Source organism: Falco biarmicus, chromosome 16 (genome assembly GCF_023638135.1).
Source record: "Falco biarmicus isolate bFalBia1 chromosome 16, bFalBia1.pri, whole genome shotgun sequence".
Lineage (NCBI taxonomy): Eukaryota > Metazoa > Chordata > Aves > Falconiformes > Falconidae > Falco > Falco biarmicus.
This window is the reverse complement of record NC_079303.1, coordinates 7046609-7069928: the sequence shown is the minus strand read 5'-3', so window position 1 is coordinate 7069928 and position 23320 is coordinate 7046609. Positions and strand designations below refer to the sequence as shown.

The following is a 23320-nucleotide window of genomic DNA, read 5'->3' as shown; positions in this document are numbered from 1 at the left end:
ACTTACTGAACATTAAAGAAAACGTGCTCTTTCACTGCCATCCATGTGAATGTCTAAGCACAGGCAACAAGTCAACTCTGCAGCAGATTTAAGCTTAGTTAGCATTTGTTCACCTGTGGAAAGGTCACTCCACACGGGGAGCACAATAACTGTATTTCCAATTATTTTTAATTTCAGAACAAACTTCTGCTACTTTAAAACATACTATAAACTAGAACTAGTTGAAGCAGAGAGAAAAAGCAAGGACAGCAACTTCACAGCAAGATAACTGCTGTTTTCATTTTTACTTTGTGCTTTCCATCATAAAAACTAGTCTACGTAAGCCATATACAATCATACTTAAAAAACAAAACCATTTGATTTCAGAAAGTCCTCATGGGCCACAGCTGCAGTCAGATACAAATGGCACATATCACTTCAGTTGTGGTCGGATTCCAAGCCACCTACGCTCCCTTCTCCAAGTACAATAAATGGCCACAAAACAGACATACTGGCAGTGAACAAGAATCAAAGTCTAAAGAACAGGGCAGAAAATAACTGCTCCCCAGCAGATGTCTGCAACAACTGTGTGAATGATAATCTATTAGATTCAGTGATTAACTTTCACCAGTTGCTTTCAGTTTGATTTTTGCCCCCAAAAGTTTGGCACCACATAGATATCGTAAGCAAAATATAAATGTTTGTATAGACTATGAGACAGAAAGGGTCATCCAGTTACAATAATAAAAGTATCACATTCGAAGCGCTTAGCTCTTGGATTGCGGTGCATTCAGCTCGGGAAGCTTGCCAGTCATCGTCTTTTTGCAGCTGTCTCCAAAGGCTGGACTCATTTATATCTGCTTAAAGAGCTCACTACATTCAAGACTGACACAGAAATGGAATTCTCATAAGAAAGCACTTCAAATAAAAAGACAGCTTTGAAGGCAAAGCCAAATCTAATTTCTGTTCTCAATTCACAATCAATCAGAAGGCAGCTATGGATGTACACCCCAACAGGAAAACCCAAACTGACAGCATAGTAGTTTTTTCCCCCTGTATTTATTGCATCATTCCCTTTTCTGTCACCCTTGCCTGACCGTCTAGGTTCTGCAGTAATCTCCTTGAAATGCTTTGCTATCACCAGAGCACAGTATTGCACAGAGCAGATATTTCTGTTACCCACAGCAGACACTTTTTACAAAAAATGCTTCCTTTCTCCTTGCTTCCAGGGCACACATATGAACATGAAGGCAAGAGTTTTAAAAGGTTACCTTTTTTGCTTGAATACAAGTACATCAACTTACCAATACAATAAAACATACAGCTAGATGATGAAAAACTACCGCGCACTGATGACCATAGGAATTACATCAAGCAAATCCGACAGCAGGTACCTGTCCTAACAATATTCATCATCTCAAAAAACTGTGACTGGAACGCAGTCAAGAGCCTTCCTAATTTTACTCGTCATATTGAGTCAGAATCAGATAGCAATTACATAGCTAGCACTTGACTTGTTACTAAACAAAACCACTTAAATGCCAAAATTCACCGTTCAATCCCCACTGGCAGCTATACAGAAACAGCAAAGAAAAGAAACCAGACATCTTGCTGCTCAAATAAATAAAGCGATAAAACAGAATTATCTTGTCTTTATCTGCCAATTTAAATTCTTATAAAGAGACTAACAGAGCCTTCCTGAAGGCACTGTCAGAGCAATCAGGTGAAACCACTGCTGTGGATGTTTGATATGAAGCACATCAATGTCTGCTTGGAAAGTTCAGCACCCTGTGCACTGTGTGCAGCAGGAGGGTCTGCTGTGCCAGGAAAAGTATTACTGGAAAAGGGTGCCTGCCCGATTTGTTACTGTAAAAAAACCAAACAAACCAACAAAACAATGCATGTCCAGCATGTAGGCCAAGAATAAATTTTCAAGACCAAAATTTCAAATATCCTCTGCTTCTAAATTTATTTGGCAGCATTTGCAGTAGCACTGAGGTCCAACTAAGTCTGCAGGCATCACTCACATTTCCTGCATTTGAATCAGATGCACATTGTTACTTCAAAAAGCAGACTTTATTTTTATATCCACAAACCTGATAAATATAAGAAAAGCCTCACACTTTGCATTTAAATCTTGTACTGCCAGGTAACAACAAATACTAAATTTTTCCAGATCACTGCAAGTAGCCTGAAGAAAGGGTCCAGTTCTCATGTCCCAGTTTCTAATTCTTTAGATAGGATAGAAAGTTCTGCCAAAAAACTAGGTTTGGGTTTATTATTTTTGAACATGAGAGGTGTTGTTTTTCTTCGCCATTGCCTTAATACCCAACATCTCTGCAACCACACCCCCCCAGGAAGAGCAGATCTCTGAAGAGCATAGCTCAATTAGGAGAAATAAAAATAAGTATCAGATGTATTTGCCAAAAGGCAATAAATAAGGATTTCAGAACAACAAATTTTATGCCCCCCAAAGGTGATTCAACAAAGCAGAAACTGATTTAAGTCCTTTTTCTCTTTCCTGCACTTCACCCAGTGTAAGAAAAAACAGTCCACAAAAAGAACTTCCTCAGGTAAAAACCCTTTTACTATTCCTGCAGCATGACACTTCACATTACAGATCAGAGTTTGATGACTGAATGGAAGAATAAGCTATTTTTAGTAGACTTTTAACTGCGAGAAAATGCAGAGAACAAGTTGGTAGTTTCTCAATACTTTAGAACTTCCCTGTGGATGTACTACGCGCATTTGTGTACAAAAGGTTAACAAAGACCCCAAGATCCCGTCCTCGGGGCCACCACTTTCCCCAGAAGGACCACCACAGCCTGATGAAAAGAATTCCATTTTAAGCAGTGTTCAGCACCACAATTTAAACAGTTTCCCATCCACAAAGCAATTCTCGTCTTTGTTCCATGTTCCTTCCCTCTGCAAAGACCAGAGAATGCGGATACCTTCCTGCTTCCCGTCTTGTCATTCTTTTACTATGGAATTGGTGCCAAGATCAGACTGTTGCATGGCCAAAGGTTATTAAATTTACACAAGAGTTCCAATTCTCCATATTCGGGATAAGGAACTGTTTGAACAGCACAAACACTTCCAATGCTTCTTTAAAAAGCCACTGACAGCTCTGATGGCAGACAGCTATCACAGGAAAACTGCTTTAAATGAAAAACTTGCAAATCACTTAACTGTGCTTATGTTTAAAGAAAGTGTTAAGAACATTGTTTCAACAATACAAATACCCGTGACTTACAAATACTTCTAACTCCAGGTTCAAACCACAAAGTCAATGTTCCACCTGACCCAGGGAAGACCCTGACACCAACAGCGTCTCACCAACACCCACCGCCAGGGACAGACCAGCACCATCCGAGAGGGGTGCCCACAGGGCATCTCACCCACTCCCTGATCTGCCTCAGAAACACCCTGAAACTTCACTCACCACCCAAGTCAGTCCGAATGACACCCGTCTGCATGTGAGCTCACAGGTGAGTGACATCACTCGTTACACATCTGGATGGCCTGCACTCCTGTTTGTCCAACGGAAGGGCACTGGAGCAGGCAGCCACCACACTCTCACTGCCTTCTACAAGGTATTTACTAAGGCAGAAAGATTAATATGAAAGATTCATATTAATAAGGCTATGCAGCTACCAAAACTAAGTGACAGTGAAGTATTTTCAGTGCAGCACCTTACGGCTGAGCAGGCAAACACACCTTTTTCCCCTTACATTACTCAATTGCACAGTGACAAAGCAGCAGGAGATTTATGCTCTGGACCCAAACCTTATTTTGAATCCATACACTTTACACAGGAGTTAGAAAAGATGTCTCTGGCTAGCAAAGACCCATATATCCTGAAATATTTTGCAGAACAGAGCAGAACAAAAGGATAAAATATGCAGTACAGCATAAACAACATTAACTCCACTGCAATTATTTGCTATTTTGATGAACATTAAGCGTCCTGCCCTAATGAATTCATTTAAGTACTAGCAGCATCTCCTAATGGGCATTAATTAAACTTTTCCAGCATCTCTACCTTCACCAGAGAAAAGTAATTACTCACTGCTGTCCTACAGAGAGGGAAATAAAATCCACAGGATTAGGGTTTTTTTATATTGAGTAAGTAGGGCACATAGGAAAGCCTGCAATTTAGAGGCAAGTTGCTGTAGTTCGTAATTCCACGACATGAGCAATACTTCAGGCCGTGCACTGGGTAAAACAGGTTTTCTGCTGCCTGTAAATAAACCACAAAAGCAGGTTTAATAATAGCAGATAGGTCTGTCAAGGACATAACAATTTGTCTTTTTCAAAATTCGTAAGAGGACACAGCATAAGCCAGTTACCCATTACCTCAGCTATTCTGTATAGTTAAACCACCAGCTGGATATACTCACCAGCATTTCATACCCTATCTATCAGTGAATACATTTAAAAAAGATTTTATTCATAATTATGGCATACTAATGCTTCTATAGTAGGCCATTTAAAACAAGAAGTATACGCATGAGTGGCATCTGAAGAAGTCAAGAGATCTAGAATAACGGACAACAATTTTTATTCATACAAAACTGTTTTACACAATAGGGAGCAACTCTCAATATGAAATAAAACCACAGCAATTTTGTCTTCAAACTTATGCCACTGGCATTTTTTTGTCTACACCAAACACAATGCATTAAAGTTCATGTTATAAACATTATCTTCCAACGAAACACTATCAACTCGAAGCAAACCCATTGCAATAAATATTTCAAAAACACTGCTCAGCAATGGAACACCGTATTTGATTACTTACTGGCACTTCCATTCGATGGCACCCACTAAGCAGTCTTCACAAACAAGTTTTGCCTGCACCAAAGCATTTACAATCTAATCTCACTGCAAAGGAGATTAGTGAAATTACTGAGCGATAATAGTTTCAGCAACAGAGGTAAAAATAGCTCCCTGGCACTTCTGGTCAGCTGTTTTCTGAGGAATTCTTTAGACCAATAAAGGATGAAACAAGCCATTAAACATCATTCCCTGGGATTAATAGAGGGCTATGCCTCTCTTTTACATAACAGAATTCTGAAATTCTCCCCAAGTACATGCATTAGGATAAAATAATTTCTACAAACCTAAAACTTTCGGCTTACTTATTTCCTAATAGTTCTGTGGTTTTAAAGGAAATAAACTGGATGTTAATCCTCTTGCATTTAATGAGTAGTACCAGCAAACTCTGCTTCTGTCTGTTGCAAGAAGGTCACAGTAAACTTGGCATATAACCAAAACGAAGTTGCATATAGTGGCAATGAAACCTTAAGTAGGGGAGGAAGGCTTAAGTGGTTTGGGTGTTCTTGTTGTCTACTTGAACAAAAACTGCGTCAAAACGATTTAAAAACCCACCTATGTCCTTAGCCTTTTTCACACAAATCACTTAACACAGGATGGAAATACTTAATCAGCACGTTGACTTACACCCAGTTCAAATCATTTGTCAGTGGGTTAACGTTTTGGTTTTTAATAATGTCAGGAAAAGAAGAAATAACTTATGCACATACATCTCCATACTCAGCTGCTGGGTAAAGCTGGTAGGCCACCAGCTGTGCAAACACAAGAGATGTGCCAAAGGGAATAAACCAGCCCTCATTTCTACTTCAGTTATACTTTTCTTGTGGTCTTCTAACAAGTCTTGCAGGGAAAAGGAAAACTTGTATCAAGACAGGCACTTCTGCTTTTCGTTTCAATTCGTTTTCAAAGGAATGATCTTCCTACCCAGACTCACTAGGTTTCATGCTAGACATGGCTCCCCTGGTAAGTGCTGCTTTTTCCAGAATCCAAAATGCATGCCCAAGATACTATGCACATTACTTTTTCCTAAAAACTGACTACAACTATAGCAACTATTTAAGAGTTACAATACTATATAAAGAGGCTTTCTTTACTAAATTAGTCAGCAAACCACCTAGTCACCTAAAGATTATATATACTTCATTACCTTTAAGTTAACTTTGTTAAAAATATCATACAGAACAAAAGCACGAAGTTATCTATCAGATGCTTTGTCTATTTCTTTGTAACTTTTACTACCAGTCTTCACCACCACAGGCATTTTATTTTCAATGACTTACAAGAATAATTCCTTTAACACTGAATCAGATCAACTTTTTTTCTTAGGATATCAAGAATTAAAACTTTTAATTATTTGGAGTCTCCTAGCCACCTGATTCCACGAGTTAAGAAAAAGGTATCTGTAGATGCCCTAAGACCTACTCAATTGCAGATCAAATACCTTAGGCCACATTTTTATATTTTTTTTCTGGGAATCGTTTCGGTCAGTCAGCAGAGGCTGCACCACTCTGTAGGCACCCCGCAGTGGCAGGTCTCGGCTTGCGGCCATTGAAGACTGAGATATCCTGAATGACTCCCACAGCGTTTACAAAACATTTAAGAAGAACAGACAGATTAAAAACAGGCTTAACTTTGTCACACAAGCCTTAGTGACGCTGGAAAAGAGAGACAAAGACTTTCTACCCTAACATTATTTCCACTACAACTTAATTTGATAAACTACATCACTGTATCAAACAGTAATTAAGCAGCCACTTCAGATGGAATTTTTTCCTCTCATCTGTCCTTTCATCAACATGAAAGGAGATTTTTTTCCTAAAGTTTCTTCTAGCTAAGCACAAACCTGGTACATATGCCACTGTGCACCATCCCACCCCGGTCAGGGGGATCTGCTGAGGAAGCTCTCCGCAGGCACGCCAGACCTGCCAGCATTCCACTTCACAGCGAGCAGGACCGACCCTGTGGGGCACCAACAGCCGCTTCCTACCGTGCCACAACTGCAACGCAGCATTTCCACATCAAAGCTCAGCACTCGCTCCTGCCCACCCAGCTGCAAACTGCACCTTCTCCGAGCCAAGGGGAAGGAGGATGCAAGAAGGTGCCTGATGCCATGGCTGGAGAGGACTCCAGCAGAGCACTGCAGAAGAAATCAGCTGCCACAGACTCAGAGGCAAAGGCCGAGGCTGGTCACGGCCTTTCCCCTTTCCCATACCAGCACACCCCACTTTGCCCACAGAGCACGCCAAGAGCTGACGAACCCTTTCCATGGGCAAACAGATGGTCCTGGCAAAAGCGCTCCTGAGTTGCGTGCTACATCCTCGCCTGCATGCTAAAACAGTCCTTAACAGAAGAGACACAATTTGAATCCCAAAACATAATAGCTAACATCGAATTGCTCTTAACATACAACTCCAAAACGATCCCAGTCCAAGGGAAATTACTTTCTCCCTAAATGTTTTATCAAAAAAACCTCTGGCAAAGCCAGCTGGGGCATTTCAGTAGCAACCCAGCACTAAATATGTTCCTTTATGCTCTACATTCAAAGCCTGATATACAGGCTAAGCCACCAAGTATTGATGGTTTTTTTTCAGAACAATTTCTGGCAGAGGACTGCACAGATCTACCAACTTGTATTTTTAAAGTTCAAAATGGCTTTCAGTGTTCTTCAGAGCCCTGAGAAACTGGCCAAAGATGTATAACTCAAACTGCATTTGATTACTGGGAGGTAAACAACACTGGAACATACTGACCACTCATTTTTACTTCTAAGACATGAGAACTTTATTCATATTTCCACTATGAAGAAGTGAAACATCTAATGACCAGGCCTAAAAATGCGTGTGAGTTTTTAGTGGGATGGCCAAGGAAGAGAGCTTGTTTTTTCTCTTAGATTACTATCATGTTTAGTCTATGATGCATCTAGAGTTGAAAACTTCTGAAAGTGCTTTTATGTAAACCTGTAATGATCTGCAGACAGCTACCGAACGCTGTAAATCTGCAAGCCAAGAATCTACGATGGAGTAAACATCACCCCGATTCACATCTCTCAGGTGCTTGAACAATGGTTTTCAAGAAAAGTGAAAAAAAAATTAAGTAAAATGTGTTTCCAATTTCCAATTCTTTATTTCCTATTGTTAATAAGCTTCATAAATCAACCTTGAAAACAGCCAGGCTGCAGTTACCTCCTCCTCCTCCTCCGCAGCCCTTGGGCAGTCACCCCGTGCCGGCCCGGCAGCCCTGGCACACCGCACTGGAGCGGTGCGGGAGGGCCATGCCCGGCAGGACAGCTTGCTGCACCGCTGCAGAATGTCACACCTGAACAGCTGGGAGGCACATTACAGCCGAGACACGACCAACATGCCCTGCAAAGCCAACATGTCAGGCTGCACCGGGGCCGGTCTCCCGCGGGACGCAGCCCTCCCCAGGCGCGCCGTGTGCCAGCTTGAGTGCCCTCCTGCGAGCGGGGGACCTCTGCAGGGCGTCAGTGCCACGCTGGTCCTCACACCCTGCCTCAGGCTGCCGCGCTCTTCAGCCCCAAACAGATACAGCGAGTAAATACATATTTGTAGTCTGACAAAGGAAGGGTGGGAGGACTGCCACGTCCCCACTTCACCTGAGAAGCCCAAGTGACATCCAGTGGTATGTGAACATTTAGGGCTGCAGCGGTTTCTGGGAGACTTTGATGGAAACTTCTATATTCCCCCACATGACGTTTATGGAGCAAAGAGGACACGCTCGAGGGAACCAGCTCCACCCCGACAGAGGCAGCTGTGGGTCTGGGGCCTCCACGGGCTCCTACAGCTCCCACGTGGCCGACGAAACAATGATATTTTAACTAACATCCAGCACGAGGGAAGCATTCCCATGTCTTTAGTTTAAAGGTATACTGGGACTAAATTAGAAGAAAACTGGACATCTGTGCCTTCCCACACGCAGTTATTAATTAGCACGTGCAGGTTGCTAGAACAATAAGCATCAGAAGGCAAAGGTCAAACCGTTACTGAACCCTGCTGAGCCCTTCTCCAGGGCCTGCCCCTGGCACTTGACATGCCCGAATGAAGACATGTTTCCCACTATCAGGGATTATTTGCTGTCGGTTATGGCCTCGTGCTTGTGCTGAGAGAAGAAGCAATAAACCCCTAACCCTACTCTTTTGTACCATTACTGAATCTCACTCATACTTATTTCCATTCTGTTGTAATTCCACCTTTCTCTGTCTCACTGCTCAAGTACTTCCAGGCTGCTGACCTCTTTCTTCGCATCTCCTCTGCTTCTGGCTCTCTGAGGCAAGTTGAGGAGTGACCCCCAAAGTACTCCCTAATACCATCTACAGAATTTGGCAACACCAGCTCGTGACTTGCATCTCCCACGTCCCCCACTGGATCAGACCTGCCTGGCACATGTCAGCTCAGGCACTTGCATCACAGCGGAGACAAGGTGATACCACCAGCTTCTTCAAAGCAATCTGTGCTGGAGATGGTCCTGGAGGGTCCCAGCCTCACCAAACCAACGCAGTTTTGTACAAGTGCAACGCAACTATCGTTGTGGTCAGATTTTGGATTAGGTTCTCATTTTACAGCAATACTAGTTTGAATTTCTAAGAATACATGTTCTCTATTTCTAAATGCAGTGGATTTAAGAAAAGACAACTTTAGTAACAGGTGATTCACACAATCACATTAACCTTGTTGATTGCCTTTAGCACCTTTTTGAAAGAATACTTCATTATCATGCAGATTGAAATAACGCATTTCTAGACACTAAAACCCAGAATACTTCTGATGTTTATATAGTGTCCATAATCCATATTCATAAGGCACCAGCTGTTAGTCTGATTGTTTTTAATACCAAAAGTCAGTAATGAAATGGCACTGAAGTAGAACTCAGTAAGAATCAATATTCAAGTGTACCATGATCTGACAGAGATAGAATTCAAGCTTGACACTTTTTGTACAGGTAACTGAAGAGACGGCAATCCAGAGCTTAAAGGAATTAACTTTTTAACCATATCTCAGGAAGATAAATTTACAATGGATCTAGCTACACAAACCAGACTGCTGCTGTTCAGCAAGTGAAGAGTGACACAGGATGGATAGTAAACACCCCAGTGATCTTCAATTTGAAGAAGTTACATTCAACTGAGAGCAACCAACAATTCATGAAAAATTACAGGCTTGAGAAACATACATATTGAAAAGTAGCTTAAGCAAGCATCTTCAAAAGTAGCTATGAAAACAAGCTTTAAAAGCTCACTGTCAGAGAAAGCCTAGAGTTATGTCTAACCACCCTGGTGTGTTTTGCAAATGAAATTACATTTCCACATACGATCACTACTTTAACACGTTGCATTTGCATATGACAAAAAAGCACAGTGACATAAGCTTGAAGATTGCTATGATGGTATTTCATATCAAAAGCTACACCTAAACTCATCACAGAACATGGCTATGTGCAACCACCCGTATCTGCATCTGTACAGCACTGAGGGGCAGCTTGTACAGAGGTTTTAACAGACAGTATGGAAAAATTAACACAAACCCCAGTGTCCCTCAACTTGATGCACCCATAGCAGCTATCCCCTTTTCTCCATCAGTGCCTTTACAGTCTCCTTGACGCCACACCGACAAACACCCTTTCCTAGGATATTCCCCTTTTCACCAAAGTATATGTTCTTGCTTTTAAAACTGATTAGCTTGGAAGCCAGCCCATCGTATTCAACTACTGCTGGTATGCCACCTGGGAGCAGCTCCTGTTCCCACTGTAACCTGCTGAGGGCCCAAGAAAGATTAATTTAACACAGATTCAAATACCAATTAGCAACCGAGAAGATGAATTACTTAGGATTCTTGTTTTGATGATGATGTAACAGATCAATACAAGTCTGCAATCTTCCTACTGCATTTTTCCCTCACCTTCTGTTCAGCAGAACTAAATAAGGAATTTACTCTCAAATACAAAGAGCTCATATTTTTCTTAATCCAAATCTAGTACTCTCAGGAATACTATCGCTTTGAAAAAGAAAATTGTTCCCATTCAGGGAACAAGATGCGATTTAACTAACAGCCCATGAATGTGACAAAATGCTTCTTAAAAGGAAGCATCATGAATTAAAAACAAGAATCAGAAGAATGAAATCAAAGACATCGAAATAGAGCAACAATCAAAACTAGAATAATTTTTTTCAGCCGTCAATTTGAATGCACAATACCTGTTATATGATTTTTTTTTTTAAGAATTATCAGCTGAAAAGTATCTTGAAGCAGAGGTTTCAATAATACAGGAGCACGATGCATAGCAAGTTATACAAGTGCAGCTTGTTTACCTCAGGAATATTCTAAAAAGGCAGTTCAGTTTTAAAGTGTCTTTGTTTTATAATAGAAAAATGAGAATTCCTTTAAAAAAAATAAGGAAATTTCATCTTCTGAGAGTGGTAAAAACTAGCCATTTTCTACAACTGACTAGCATTTCATTAAAGCCAGCCAAGAATTCAAAAGCAACACCTAAACAAAAATTATGAAGGCAAAATATGCTGTTGAAATCATGGCTTCTAATAAAGGTTCATGTTTATTTCATTCTTGGCTTCATTCACATAGAAGAAAAAGCCTCCTGCCATTGCAGAGTGGTGGCAAAATTACAGTTTCAAGGATTTTAAAGAAGTTCTATGCTGGCTTATAGACCAAAGCTTTTTTTTTTTTCTTTTTTTCTTTTTAATAGAAAAGCACCATAAAGATATATGCAAGAATTTCAATCAAAACTGTCTACCTGAACAAGAAAACTTCCTTCCAGGCATAACAAGTGCTTGATCGTTCAGTCCTAGCGAAAATCTCCTTCCCCTACAGCAGGGGACACAGACGCAGAGGAGGTGGGTTGGAGAACACTGGCTGCACTACCCGCTCTGCCACCAGCTCCAGGTAAATGCCAGCGTTACACTGCACTGTTCTACTGGGTCTCGGGAGAGACATCAGCAAACCGTACAGGGAAGAGAATGGCTTTCCTGAAGGGAACAAAAAAAGTGCAAATTAAAACCGTGGTGTTAAATAGCGCAGCAGCAAAAGCCACATGAGGCCTCGTTATCATTTGAGACTAACACGCCAAGAAAGAATAGAATAATTAGAGCGCATTTATGGTGAAATCATTAACACGGTACTCATCGCAGGAAAATTTAAACAAAGGAGTATGTGAAAGTGAAAGGCAATACATTCTATGCCAAGAATAATGTGTTTATATAAAGATGAATAGGAGAAACAAGATTATAAATTACACGCACATACTAATACCCATGCCCTGGCAAGTGCTTGATAGTCCTCTGCATCCACACATCTGAGATGTAAGCTAATAGCTTTTCGTGCAAGATGGCTCTCTAAAAATGCTATAGGACACACCACTGCTACTACCAATGCTTTGGAGAAACAACAGCCTCCAGCGAAAAGCATTTCTTGATCAGTTTTCTTTTTCAAGACTGCACATCTGTCTCCTGCACAGTTTCAAGGAACTGGGATGCCCTACACATTCATTATAGCAACCCTGAATGTTTTCATCATTTCTTAAGTGTGGTAAAACAAATCAGCCTTTCCTTCTGTATAAAAATGGATCAGTTCCCCATGCACCCTGAAGCAGGGAGGGCAGTTTTCCACACCAGCATCCAGCAGCCCCCCACCCAACGCACATCAAGGACTGAAGGACCTGAGCTGGCTGCGTCAGCTCCTCAGACTAGCAGACTAACACATTAGTCTGTTTAATCTCCGAGCTGGCATACTGCCAGCTTCCACAGAAACACAGAATTAGGGTAATGCCTTTCCTCTGAGAGGCAAAATTATCCTAGTGTGTACTCTGATCTCTGTTTTAACATGGCACATTTAGAATTCATCTGATTTTGCAAAAACAGCTTCGGAGTGTGGCGTGCCCTCCTCTCTGCCTTAATTGCCAAACATGCAAATGTTTACCCCCGCACGAAGGCTTCATACCTACCTCAAGCACAAGAGAAAATGTAAATGAATCTTATATACTCAGCTTCAAGTATTGTGTCTCGAGTGTCAAATCCTGATCTGAATCACTGCATGTGTCATCACCATTTTCATTCATTCTGCTTCAGAGAAGGGACCCCCATGCACAAGCTGACTGCTAAACACTTCCTTCAACTCCTCTCGGTAGCAGACACATCAGGGATCGATCACCATGCAATTTTACAGTCACATGAGAAAATGCATCCAGCAGTAAGTTACCTTCTCGTAAGGTTGTACTAGATTTTGATCAGGAGAGCATTTTGGTAAGACAAAGCCTTGCTGGCTTCAAGATCCTCAAGTCCCAAGAGTATTACATCATTTAGTGAAAGATACTGACTCGAAGAAAAAGATCAGTTTGGTACCGAGAACTTCAGAGTACCACATCCACCTGTCAATCCCCTTATTCTCTGTACTAACGCATCATAACTCAAATAAAGCAATAGATCTGAAGTAGTTAGAGATGTCACATCAAAAGGCTGCAGATTGTGGCTGAGCACACACAAAGCAGCAACATGTGTCAGCTTTCAACTGGGGTGTACTGTATGTATCATAAACTGCACGAAGTACTGAAAAAAATAATGATCCCACGAGTCCTGCGAGTATGAGCTGGGAAGTACTCCATGTGTCCCAGCAGGGAAAAAAAACCATCAAAGCACAAACTGATAACTTACTGCAGGCCAGGCAATCCAGATGGGAGATAACAAATAAATGCCCCAGTCAGAGGAAGAGCTCCAGCCACCACTGTGAAAGTCAGCTATGAAACAAATACATAGGAAATAGAGATTTAATAGTTTCAGGAGCACTGAGACTATTAAAAAAATTTAGTCTGAAGGGGGCTTTTCATCATTTAAAATCTTGCTGCATTTTTTGATTAAAGATCGCGTTTGATACAACGGAGCCAACATGCATTCTCTCAATAATCAAGGGACAAAACTATGTGCTCTGAAGCGTTTGTCAAGTGGAAGAGTTGCAAGACTCTGCCCTTTTCTTCCTAGATGCTAGTTAGAGTGGCCATGAAACCATAATAATTGCCACAGAGTAGCTGTATTCATCAAAGCTCCTTAGTTTGGAAGGAAAACACATTCCTTCCTACGTAGTATCTGGCAATTCAGGCTGCAGAAATAGGAACTTGCAGTAATTTTTCTTACTTCAAGTCTGTAACCTAGTTTTGATGTATTTTGGCTACCACACTGCTGTGAAGAAAGAAGGCATTCAAAGCTGTATTTATGAGTATTTTAGCACACAGCCTCACCTGTACACACAAACATCTTTCTGGCTAGATCTGAATGCCGTATGCAAAAAAAAAAAAAAAAGGTACCTTTAAAGGATGAACTTAGCACTCAAAGACAGTGGATTTGACTAAAGCAAAATGCTTTAGTTTTTCCTTAATGGAAATAAAACCTGCAACAGTGCCAGTTAGTTACAAGGCTCATGTACTAATACAAGTAACACTGGACAGGGAAGGTCCTTGAGCCACATGGCAGCCATCGTTTCAATGCATGTAAGCCAGCGATTAGCTTGAGACCAGCACTTACCAAGCGTGGCTAAAATACAAATGCATTCATTATGATGAGCTGGCCTGCGTTAGCATGCATGCACATACATATAAGTATCACATTGCACAAGAAGCCTTATTTCTCTGTACTGCCGTTTTGCTCGTCTGATCAACCGGCACCAGAATGGAAGATTTTCCAGCTGGCCTGCACGCACCTGAGCCAGACCTCATCCAGGGGCCCAGCTGCAGCACCAACAGCATGCATCCCCAGCCTGCGGCACACTGGTCTTGTTCCCCCTCCTCAGCAAGTAAGGACAGAGCAAGAAAGGGAAGGACAAATCTCTTCATCAACAAAATGGTCCATCATTTGTGATGTGCGGTTAACAGATGGCATTCAAATTAACATTCATATCTTTCAAGTGTCTTATCAAACAAGACTAAACAGCATCTTGAAATTTCCATTTTAAATTTTCTATGAGCTTGCTAGAAGTATCACAGACAGATTTTACTGCTGTCAACTAAAGCTGTTGCTGCCTTTAATGAAGGACTACATCACTACTTGAAATAAAGCAGTCCAGTCCCCCAACATGCTGTTCAAGGCCACTGGGACACCTGCACAGACTTCACCTGGAATACGGAGCCAGCCCTCAAACCCAAAGCTGCGCTTCTAAAATGCAGAGGCAGATCACGAGAGCATCAAGGCCTTATAAGCTCCCTAAGACTGAGACACAAGGTGACAAATTCCTTGCTGTGGTGGTAGAGACCCCTGAAGTTGGATCCCCTCAGACTTCTGTCCCAGCAGCACTCAAACCCGAAAAGCCATCAGGGACACGAAGGCCAGCTGGCAGAGGCACTCCTTGCCTTCCAACGTGATGGTTCTTTTGAGAGAGAACAGTTTTGACTGAAGGAAAACATGAAACACGGGACCTTAAAAACCAGTAATACAATTACAGGTCTCTGAGAATCCAGACCTGTTACGAGTGCGCGCTGCCAGCACCCCAGCCCTCGCTCCCTTCACCACCCGCACGACCCCACGCATCTCCCCAGCTGCCTTCCAAAGGTCAGCAAGTCTGGATCGCTCTGGATCACAAGGGGTAGAAGGGAAGCCAAATTCAAAGTCACAGGTCTTCACAGAGAACGCCTTGTCAACAACTTTCCTAATTACATATACCCTAACTGGAACACTGCCACTGAGTGCTACTGTGGCAATCTTGTAAAAAAACAAAACCAACCAAGAAAAACAGTATGCTTTAAAATACTGTATTTAAGGACACTAAGTCTAACACAGAAAATTGCTGCACAAGTCATCTGATGTGGTAAATAAGCTTGCAATATGTTCCAGTACGGGAAGAATTGTTGGATCTGAAGCTTCAATTTTATTTGTTCCAAAAGTTAAATAAATTCAGCATGAAAACGCTAGCTCTCTTTTTACAACTCAACCCAGCGTTCGGTTCACAAGCTCTGGATGACTATGCTAAACAGCACAGGTCTTTGCAAGACTCCAGCAGTAGCTTCCTTCTGTTGAGAAAACCATTGCTGTATTTTAACCACTCACTAACCCACTGGAGAATTCTGCTCTTATCTTTTGGCAGCTACGCTACCACACAACGTGCGCTCAGTGAGAGCCTTACTCAATGTCTGTTGATACCTTACTGAAAGTCTATTTCAAAACCCAGCACATCAAAATACTTCGATTTGATTAAACCAACCAGTGAACCTTCAAAAACTAACAGCCTTTCTTCTAAAAAGCCACCCACTCTCCTCATTAGATGGTATTTATTCACATGCCCAGTAGTTTCAGTCTTACCTACGGTCTTAACCAGCTTGCTGGCATCAGAAGCCAGTCCCAATGGTCTTCTGGACCCTTTCCCTACTAGCACCATGTCCTACACCACTGATGATTTAAGGAATGGGCAACACAGTGCTGTTTAGTGCTTCATATTTGGAACTCCTAATGAACATCACCCAGCTCTGGACCTTTTCTACTATTCATTGCATCAATTTCTTCTGTATCTTTCCTGCCAGTTTTAACTTGACAGTTTGAGCCATCTCTGTTGTGGAAAGTCCCCGTACAGGAATACCCCTATTACCCTCCATAATAAACACAAGAAATACCTTTGATCTCCTAACTGTAGTTTTTATCTTCCACAAGCTTTCTCTTTTTAAAAGGGATTTACAATTATTTCCTATCTTCCTCAATTTTTTTTAATCCTCTTATTTTGCATTTAACTTGCAGCTGTTTGTTCTTTTCTATTTTCTTCATTAAGACAGGATTTCTAATTTTGGAAATAAAGACATCTTTCAAAGCTTACCAGGCTTCTGTAGGTGCTTTTAAGGTGTGGGCTTGTTTTTCTTTTGTTTTGTTTTTTAATTTGTTTAGCAAGTGATATGTATCAGGATCAACTGCACAGTTTTCAGATGACTTTTCATTACTGGTCAAAGAAGGAAAATCTGATTTAAAATACGTGTCGCTTAAAGTCAATTAGCAACCCAGCAGTTACGAAAGAAGCACAAGACAGATGTCAAACAAAGAAACTGCGTAAGAAATCGCATCAGAAACACTGCTGTCAGTTGGGATTCAGATAAAAACGGTTCCACCGGAGACAGTTTCTCTGTAACGCATCACGCTTGCACCTGGACCGTCTGACCAGGAAAGCGGTAAATCTGAAGCTCATTCCACTGAATCATCGGCTCATGTGACTGCAGGTACCACAATTCAGCATTAACTTGACATCTGACAGGCACGTTGATGAAATAGATTTTACCACAAGGATCTGGTATCGTTAGTTAATTAAAGGGCATTGCAAATTAATCTAAGCGTACGGAAAAAGAGCACCCAGAGTTTGTCCTCGGTGTTTGTCTTTGGCAAGTCAGAAACCAAACAGGGCACAGTGACGGCACGTCGCCAGCCACGCTCCCGCCTCCGCGGTCCCGAGCATCCAGCGCCCGCCCGGCTCCGAGCGGGTCACGGAACCCCGGGGCACCGCCTCCTCCCGCTGCCGAGCCGGGACGGCCGGTGCCCAGGCGCCAGCACCGGCTGCCGCGCACACCAGCACGGCGGCGGGTAGGGACCCCCGGCAGCCCCCGGAGCCCCTGCTCGGCCCCGGGAGGGCACAGCCGCTCCGCCACACGCCAAGCACGGCGGCGCGACAGCGGGAGCCCCGGGAAGCGCTCGGGTTCCGGAGCCGGCCGGCACGGCGCGGGGCGAGGCGGGCGGCAGCGGCTGGGCACCGGGCCCTCCCCCGCGGCGACAGGCGCGCCCCGGCACCGGGACCGAGCCGGCGGCCCGCGACGGCCACCCGCTGCCTAAAGCCGGCGGTCCCCGACGGGCCGGGGGAGCGAGCGCCGCCCCGGGGCAGGGCCGCGCCGCCGGGGCCCCGCGCAGCCCCACGCGGCGGCGAGGCCACCCCTCCCGCTCCCCGCCTGTCGCCCCGTTCGGCGGAGGCGACCGCCCGCGGCGCAGGAAACTTTCCCAGCCCGGCAGCCGCCCCCCGCGCCCCGCCGCCACCGGACGAGCGCTCCCACACCCCGCCGCGGCCCTCCCGCCGCCCCGCAGGGCGCCGGCGCGGCTGGGCCTACCCGCGGCCGGCTCGGCGGCGGCGCGGGCAGCGGCGGGGCGGGCCGCGGGTCCGGCGGGCGCGGCGCGGCCTGCGGCGCCCGGCTCACCTGGGCGCACGGTCTTGAGGCGCACGGGCTCCCTGAAGTGCCGCACGACGGCCAGCGTGTCGCGGTGCGTGAGGCCGCTGACGGGGGTGCCGTTCACCTCCAGCAGCACGTCGCCCGGCGCCGGCGCCTTGCCCGAGAGCAGCGCGGGGCCCGGCGCGCCCTCGCCGCCCGGCAGCAGGCGGCCCGCCAGGTAGGGGAACTCGCCGCGCTCGGCGCCGCCGCGCAGGAGGTCGGGGTCGGGGCCCGCCGGGCCGCCCCAGGAGACCACGCACTCCTGCACCTTGCTCAGCCAGTGCCGCTTCTTCCGCAGCGTCTTGGACATGCCGCACCACGGGGCGCCGCTGCCCGCCCCGCGCCGCCGCCGCCGCTCCCGCCCCGGCCGCGGCTGCCGCCCGACTGCCGCCCCGCCGCGGCGCCGCCCCGCCCGGCCGGCCCCGCCGCTGCCCCGCCCCGCCGCGCGCGCCCCCGGCCCCGGCCCCGGCGCGCGCCCCCGGCCCCGCCACGCCCCCGCCGCGCCCTACCGGCCGCGCTGGCCACGCCCCCCCTGCCGCCGGCCCCCGGGGCGGGGCTAGTGCCGTCACGGGCAGCGCGGCGGCCGGCTCCGGGCTCCGGCGCTACGGCCGGGCCGGGCCTCGGCTGCCCCCGGCCCTGCTGGGCGCTCCGGCCCCGCGCCGCCGGCTAGGTGTGGCCCTCTTGGCCGGGAGCAGCCCCGCAGGCGGGGCCCGCCGCGGCCGGGGTCTCGCCGCAGCCGGGAGCCCCCCTCGGGCAGGATCTCCCGTCAGCCGGTGCCCCCTCAGCCAGGAGCCCCCAGTCAGCGCCCGCCTCAGGCAGGCTCTCCCCTCGGGCAGGCTCCCCTCGGCCAGGGCCAGCCTCCCCCCGGCCAGGAGCTCCCCTCGGCCAGGCCCACCTCTCCCAGCCAGGCCGTGCGGTGGCAGCAGTTTGGCGAAACCCCACTGCAGGGAGGGCCGCCATCCCTGCGCCGTGCTGCCCACAGCTCCCTGCAGAGCCTCCACTCGGTGCTGAAGTGGGCTGTGCGCGCACCTCTCTTCCAGCTACTTTCCCTTTTTGCTGCCTTTCCTTTTTGCGTTTACTGCCAGCACAACCGGAGCGGTGCAGAACGCCACTCTCCGCATGGCTGCCATCGCTGGGGCCAGTTGGTTCAAAGCCAGCTTGAGCGCGCCAGGCCAAAGCAGAGGTGAAAGTGATGGCTATAATTCAGATATACCCATGAAGGTGTTTTTGCAATTGGAAAATACAAATCCAGTGTGTTTGCTCTCCACATGAGCTTTTTATTTAGCTGTGTATCAAAGATGTCAGTGTAGCAATTAGCTCATGCCAGGTACAGATTGCACACCAGGTACGCGCTATGAAAATCACAGCATTTGCATTTGGGAGCATAGCACAGCAGTTTAACAAATGAAACACTAAAAACTGCTAACCACAGGAAAGTTCATTCAAAATCAACATCACCACTGTAAAAGCTGAAAATTAATCCTTTGAAACCTTTATGGTTCAAATTGCAGATTTCTCTGCCCAGTCATTTTAAATTGTTTTTCTCTCACTCAGAGGCTGAATTCCCACTACAGATCTTTTTTGACATCTACTGTGTTTTAGGAGTGTCTTGAAGGCTCCAGCTGTGCCCCGGGGGTCGAGGTCCTTACCAAGCAGTGGGGCTGCATTAAAACCGGAGTCCTGAAAAGGTGTAGCATTGCCATTGTTTGCAAATAGAGAGGTGTGACTTTGCATAACTCAAACACTTTCCTTAGCATAGGCGGAAATGAAAAAGCCGTATCTTCAGAGTCCCAAGAATGTTTGCTGAGCTGTAAAACAATAGATTTTTGTTTCCACTGCTGTGTTCCTGTGTTCACCTCAGTTTGCACAAGAGAGCCCCTTAAAAGTATCACATTTCAACACAATGTTTTGCAATGGTAAACAGCAACAACTGGTTAATTTCTGCGTAGTACAGAAACCACGAAGAAACCTGCACCTTACAAATACCAGTAGCTTCTGCTACTAGATATTTTCCAGTTCTCAGAGACCCCTCTACCTTTAAGGCCTCTTAGTCTATGACTTACATCAGGGGTTCTCAAACTACGGCCCATGGGCCGGATACGGCCCCCCAGGGTCCTCAGTCTGGCCCCTGGTATTTACAGGCCCCCCCCCCCCCCTCCGCCGGGGGTTGGGGAGAAACCAAGCAGCCGCAGATGGCTGCCTGCCACTTCATCAACCACCCGGCCCCATATTTAAAAAGTTTGAGGACCCCTGACTTCCATAGTAGCTATTACCAAAAAAGCAAGAATGTTTCCAAAGAAGATAGAAGAACGCCAATCTTATAGCAAAGCTGTGCTTGATGGGGTAAAACAATGTAATCTAAACTTGTCTGGGGCCATTAACCAAATGCTCCCCATACATCTGAGGTGTATGCTCCCCCTTACATCTCCGGCACTAACGGAGTTGCAGCCAGCACAGGTTTAGCTCATTGTGTTCGGTGCTGTTCGAGGTACATGGGGCTGTCTGCCAACAGGTGTGGAAAAAACTGCCAGTGATAAATTTGCATTCCCACTTGCAGAATGGAAGCAAGAAGGCTGAAAGCATTGTGGTGCTCGTAATCGGGACATTAAAAGGGACACTGTCACATTATTTAAAACCAATCTTCAATATTTTGCACAGGAATTGTGACACCAGGCATGATCCATAATTTATGAGCCACTGACAGTGGCCTGTGCCAGGCGTTACAGAGAATACATGCAACTGTATGTAGACAATGTGGACATCTCAAGAAGACAAGCATCCTTTTGGCTCCAGGGCTAGCAGCTGATCCATCCCCTTCAACAGAAGGCTCGTCCGCCCATTATCTTACGAAAATGCAGCTCAGTCTTTTCGCTGGCTGAGACTTTCAAACCTTGGCGTGAGATCCCCACTGTGTTCACAGACCTGAAACAAGGGACAGCTCCAGAAATGCTGAGCTCGACACACTCGCTAATAACAAAAGCAAGTCATGAAGCTGCTGTTCTTTCAGTGAAAGTCCTGTTGTCTTTAACAATATGCTTCAATATAAACTTGAAAGCCAAAAAAAGCTGCCTAATCCTCTGTACATGTTATGAAGCTCCCCACCTCCACAATGCTGGGAAGTTATGCAGGCTGGTTGTACATCGTATGAACGATAATCTTCTTCTGGAGCTGCACATTTACCTTTCAGTCTTATTGTATGCTGAGAGAGTCAATGGCATTGTTGAATGTATTTACTTTTTCAGTATCGTTTTGCTAATCCGCTGTCTCCTCTTCAGCACCCTGGGTGCAGATGCACTGGCACCATGTGCAGACCCAGGAGATGGGCGAAGCCTCCCTCCAGGGGCAGCCGCAGCCCACAGGGCTCCCCGAGGCCCTGTCCTGGGCTCCCCGCTCTCACCTCTGCTGGTCACTGCACCTTTCAGGAGTGGGCACTGCTGGAGATCGGGGCAGCCCCCCTGCCACCATGCTGGTTTGGGGTAGCCCACACCACGCAGCACACCTCACCCCACAGGACCTCCTTTATTTCTCTGTCACGAGCAAACCTTGAAACATGAGCAAACTGCTTGGGAACCAACAGTTCTAATTCTCATTTATGCCACATGATGACAAGTATGTTCGTCCTGCTTTCCTTTCTCCTTTGCAAGTACTCATTGCAGCTCATAGACACATGAAGTGTCTGCAACCACCTCCAGTGATCAGAAGGAACGTGCTCTGTACTGTCACCAGCTCCAGCCCACCAAGGTGTGAAGAATTGTGTGTTTACTGAGCACTAGCATTTGAAATCTCAGTGAGCTAAAAGGGGCCATCAAAGAGACATCAGTGCTCCAGTGTCACCAGTTCATCACCTGCCATGCCATGGCAGCTGCCATCCCTCTCTTGCTGTTGGCATCAGCACATGGACAGATGCCATGAAAACAGTGCGCTGAACTCTGCCACATCAGAACTAAGGAAATAAACTGCTTCCAGGCAGTGCAGCTTCTTAGCAGGCAGGGAAGCAAAGTTTGTTTATCACACTGCCAAAGTTCAAAGGCAATCAAAACAGCAAAAACATGTCAGAGTGCTGTTTAATTAGAGCTTGAAGACACACATTCTCAGAGAGGACAGAAAAGGAATTGTGGTGTTACATTTTGACTCCTCCAAAGTCCTTCTAGTGCCCAACACTTGCAGTGCAACTGTCTGTGCTACATGCAGCGCGTCAGTCCTGTGCTTAAAGGGAAGAGACCCAGGCAGCGGCAAATACACAACACATACACACACAAAACAGCAATTCCATCCTCAGCGAGGATGAAATGGAAGCAAGTTGCACCAGTACAAAGCAATGTGCAGACATTTATATGTGTAGAAGTGTGTTATTTTCTGTTTGCCCAGCAGCTGGGCACACAGCAGCTCCGACTGTCTCACAGCAATACTACCTGACTACAATGCTGTTAAAGCTTTCGGGAGAACCAGCAGTGATGGTTGACTGCACCGTGTTAACTGAAAACAAAAATAGTTTCCAGGGAGGAGCAGTGGGCACAGTGTTCCTAACAGAAGCACTCGTCTCAAACACCAAGTAACAAATTATTCAGCAAGCTACCTGCCTCTAAGGAAGCATAAACAAATCACAGTTGGGTAAGGGTGCTTCAAAGCCAGACACCTGCTGTCCTGTGGACAGAGATATCCAGGACTGCCTATTTGAAAACTGTGTGACCCTAAGATACAGTTATCTGAAGGCAAACTTTTAAACATGTCATAAATTAACTTGTACAAGAGCAAAAGCTGCCATGCAAGCAGATCTTACCAGGGAATTTTGTCCAGCTCCAAAAAAGCTTAGAGAATAAACCCAAGTCTTAACAGTGATCTGTGTCAGCCTGGGCTGGCTCATCCCTGGTGTCTGGACTCCTCACCTGGGAACAGAAAACGTATCAGCCCCAGATAGATCAGGATGAACAAATGCTTCGCCAATACAAAGCTGCTCCATAAATCTGCCTGTATTTGATACACACATTGCCATGGCCTGCAAACAAAAGGCAATACCAGCAAGAATGGCATTCATGCAGCATTATGTCCTTCTCTCCTCTCTCTCCCTGCTTCCACAAATAAAAAACCACCCTTGAGCAATGCAGGGCAGATATTAACTAGTGATCATTACATACGATAGACCTTGAATGTCTCATAAATAATCACACAAAATTTTCAAACAGCAGGAGCGTTGGTCTGGGAATTTACTATGTTTTGACCAAGATTTTACAGGAAATTAATTCAAGTCAGATCCTCTGTATGCCTCAACTTCCCAGATGCACATTCAGCAATATTTCATACCTGAAACACCATAAATTCCCTTAAACTA

The 23320-nt window shown here is 45.6% G+C and overlaps 1 protein-coding gene across 2 annotated transcripts in view; it reads right to left on the bottom strand.

Annotated features, from left to right (window-relative positions):
• Positions 1-18386, bottom strand: part of MAGI3 (membrane associated guanylate kinase, WW and PDZ domain containing 3) — a 73286-nt gene extending 54900 nt beyond the window's left edge. The window contains exon 1 of one of the 2 annotated variants that reach the window (XM_056361669.1): positions 17980-18386. In XM_056361669.1, coding sequence (XP_056217644.1) covers positions 17980-18301 — 322 coding nt within the window. In that variant the 5' untranslated portion in view covers positions 18302-18386. The remainder of the gene's footprint in view (positions 1-17979) is intronic. The other variant, XM_056361667.1, reaches the window with a different exon arrangement.
• Between the last annotated feature and the right edge of the window lie 4934 nt (positions 18387-23320).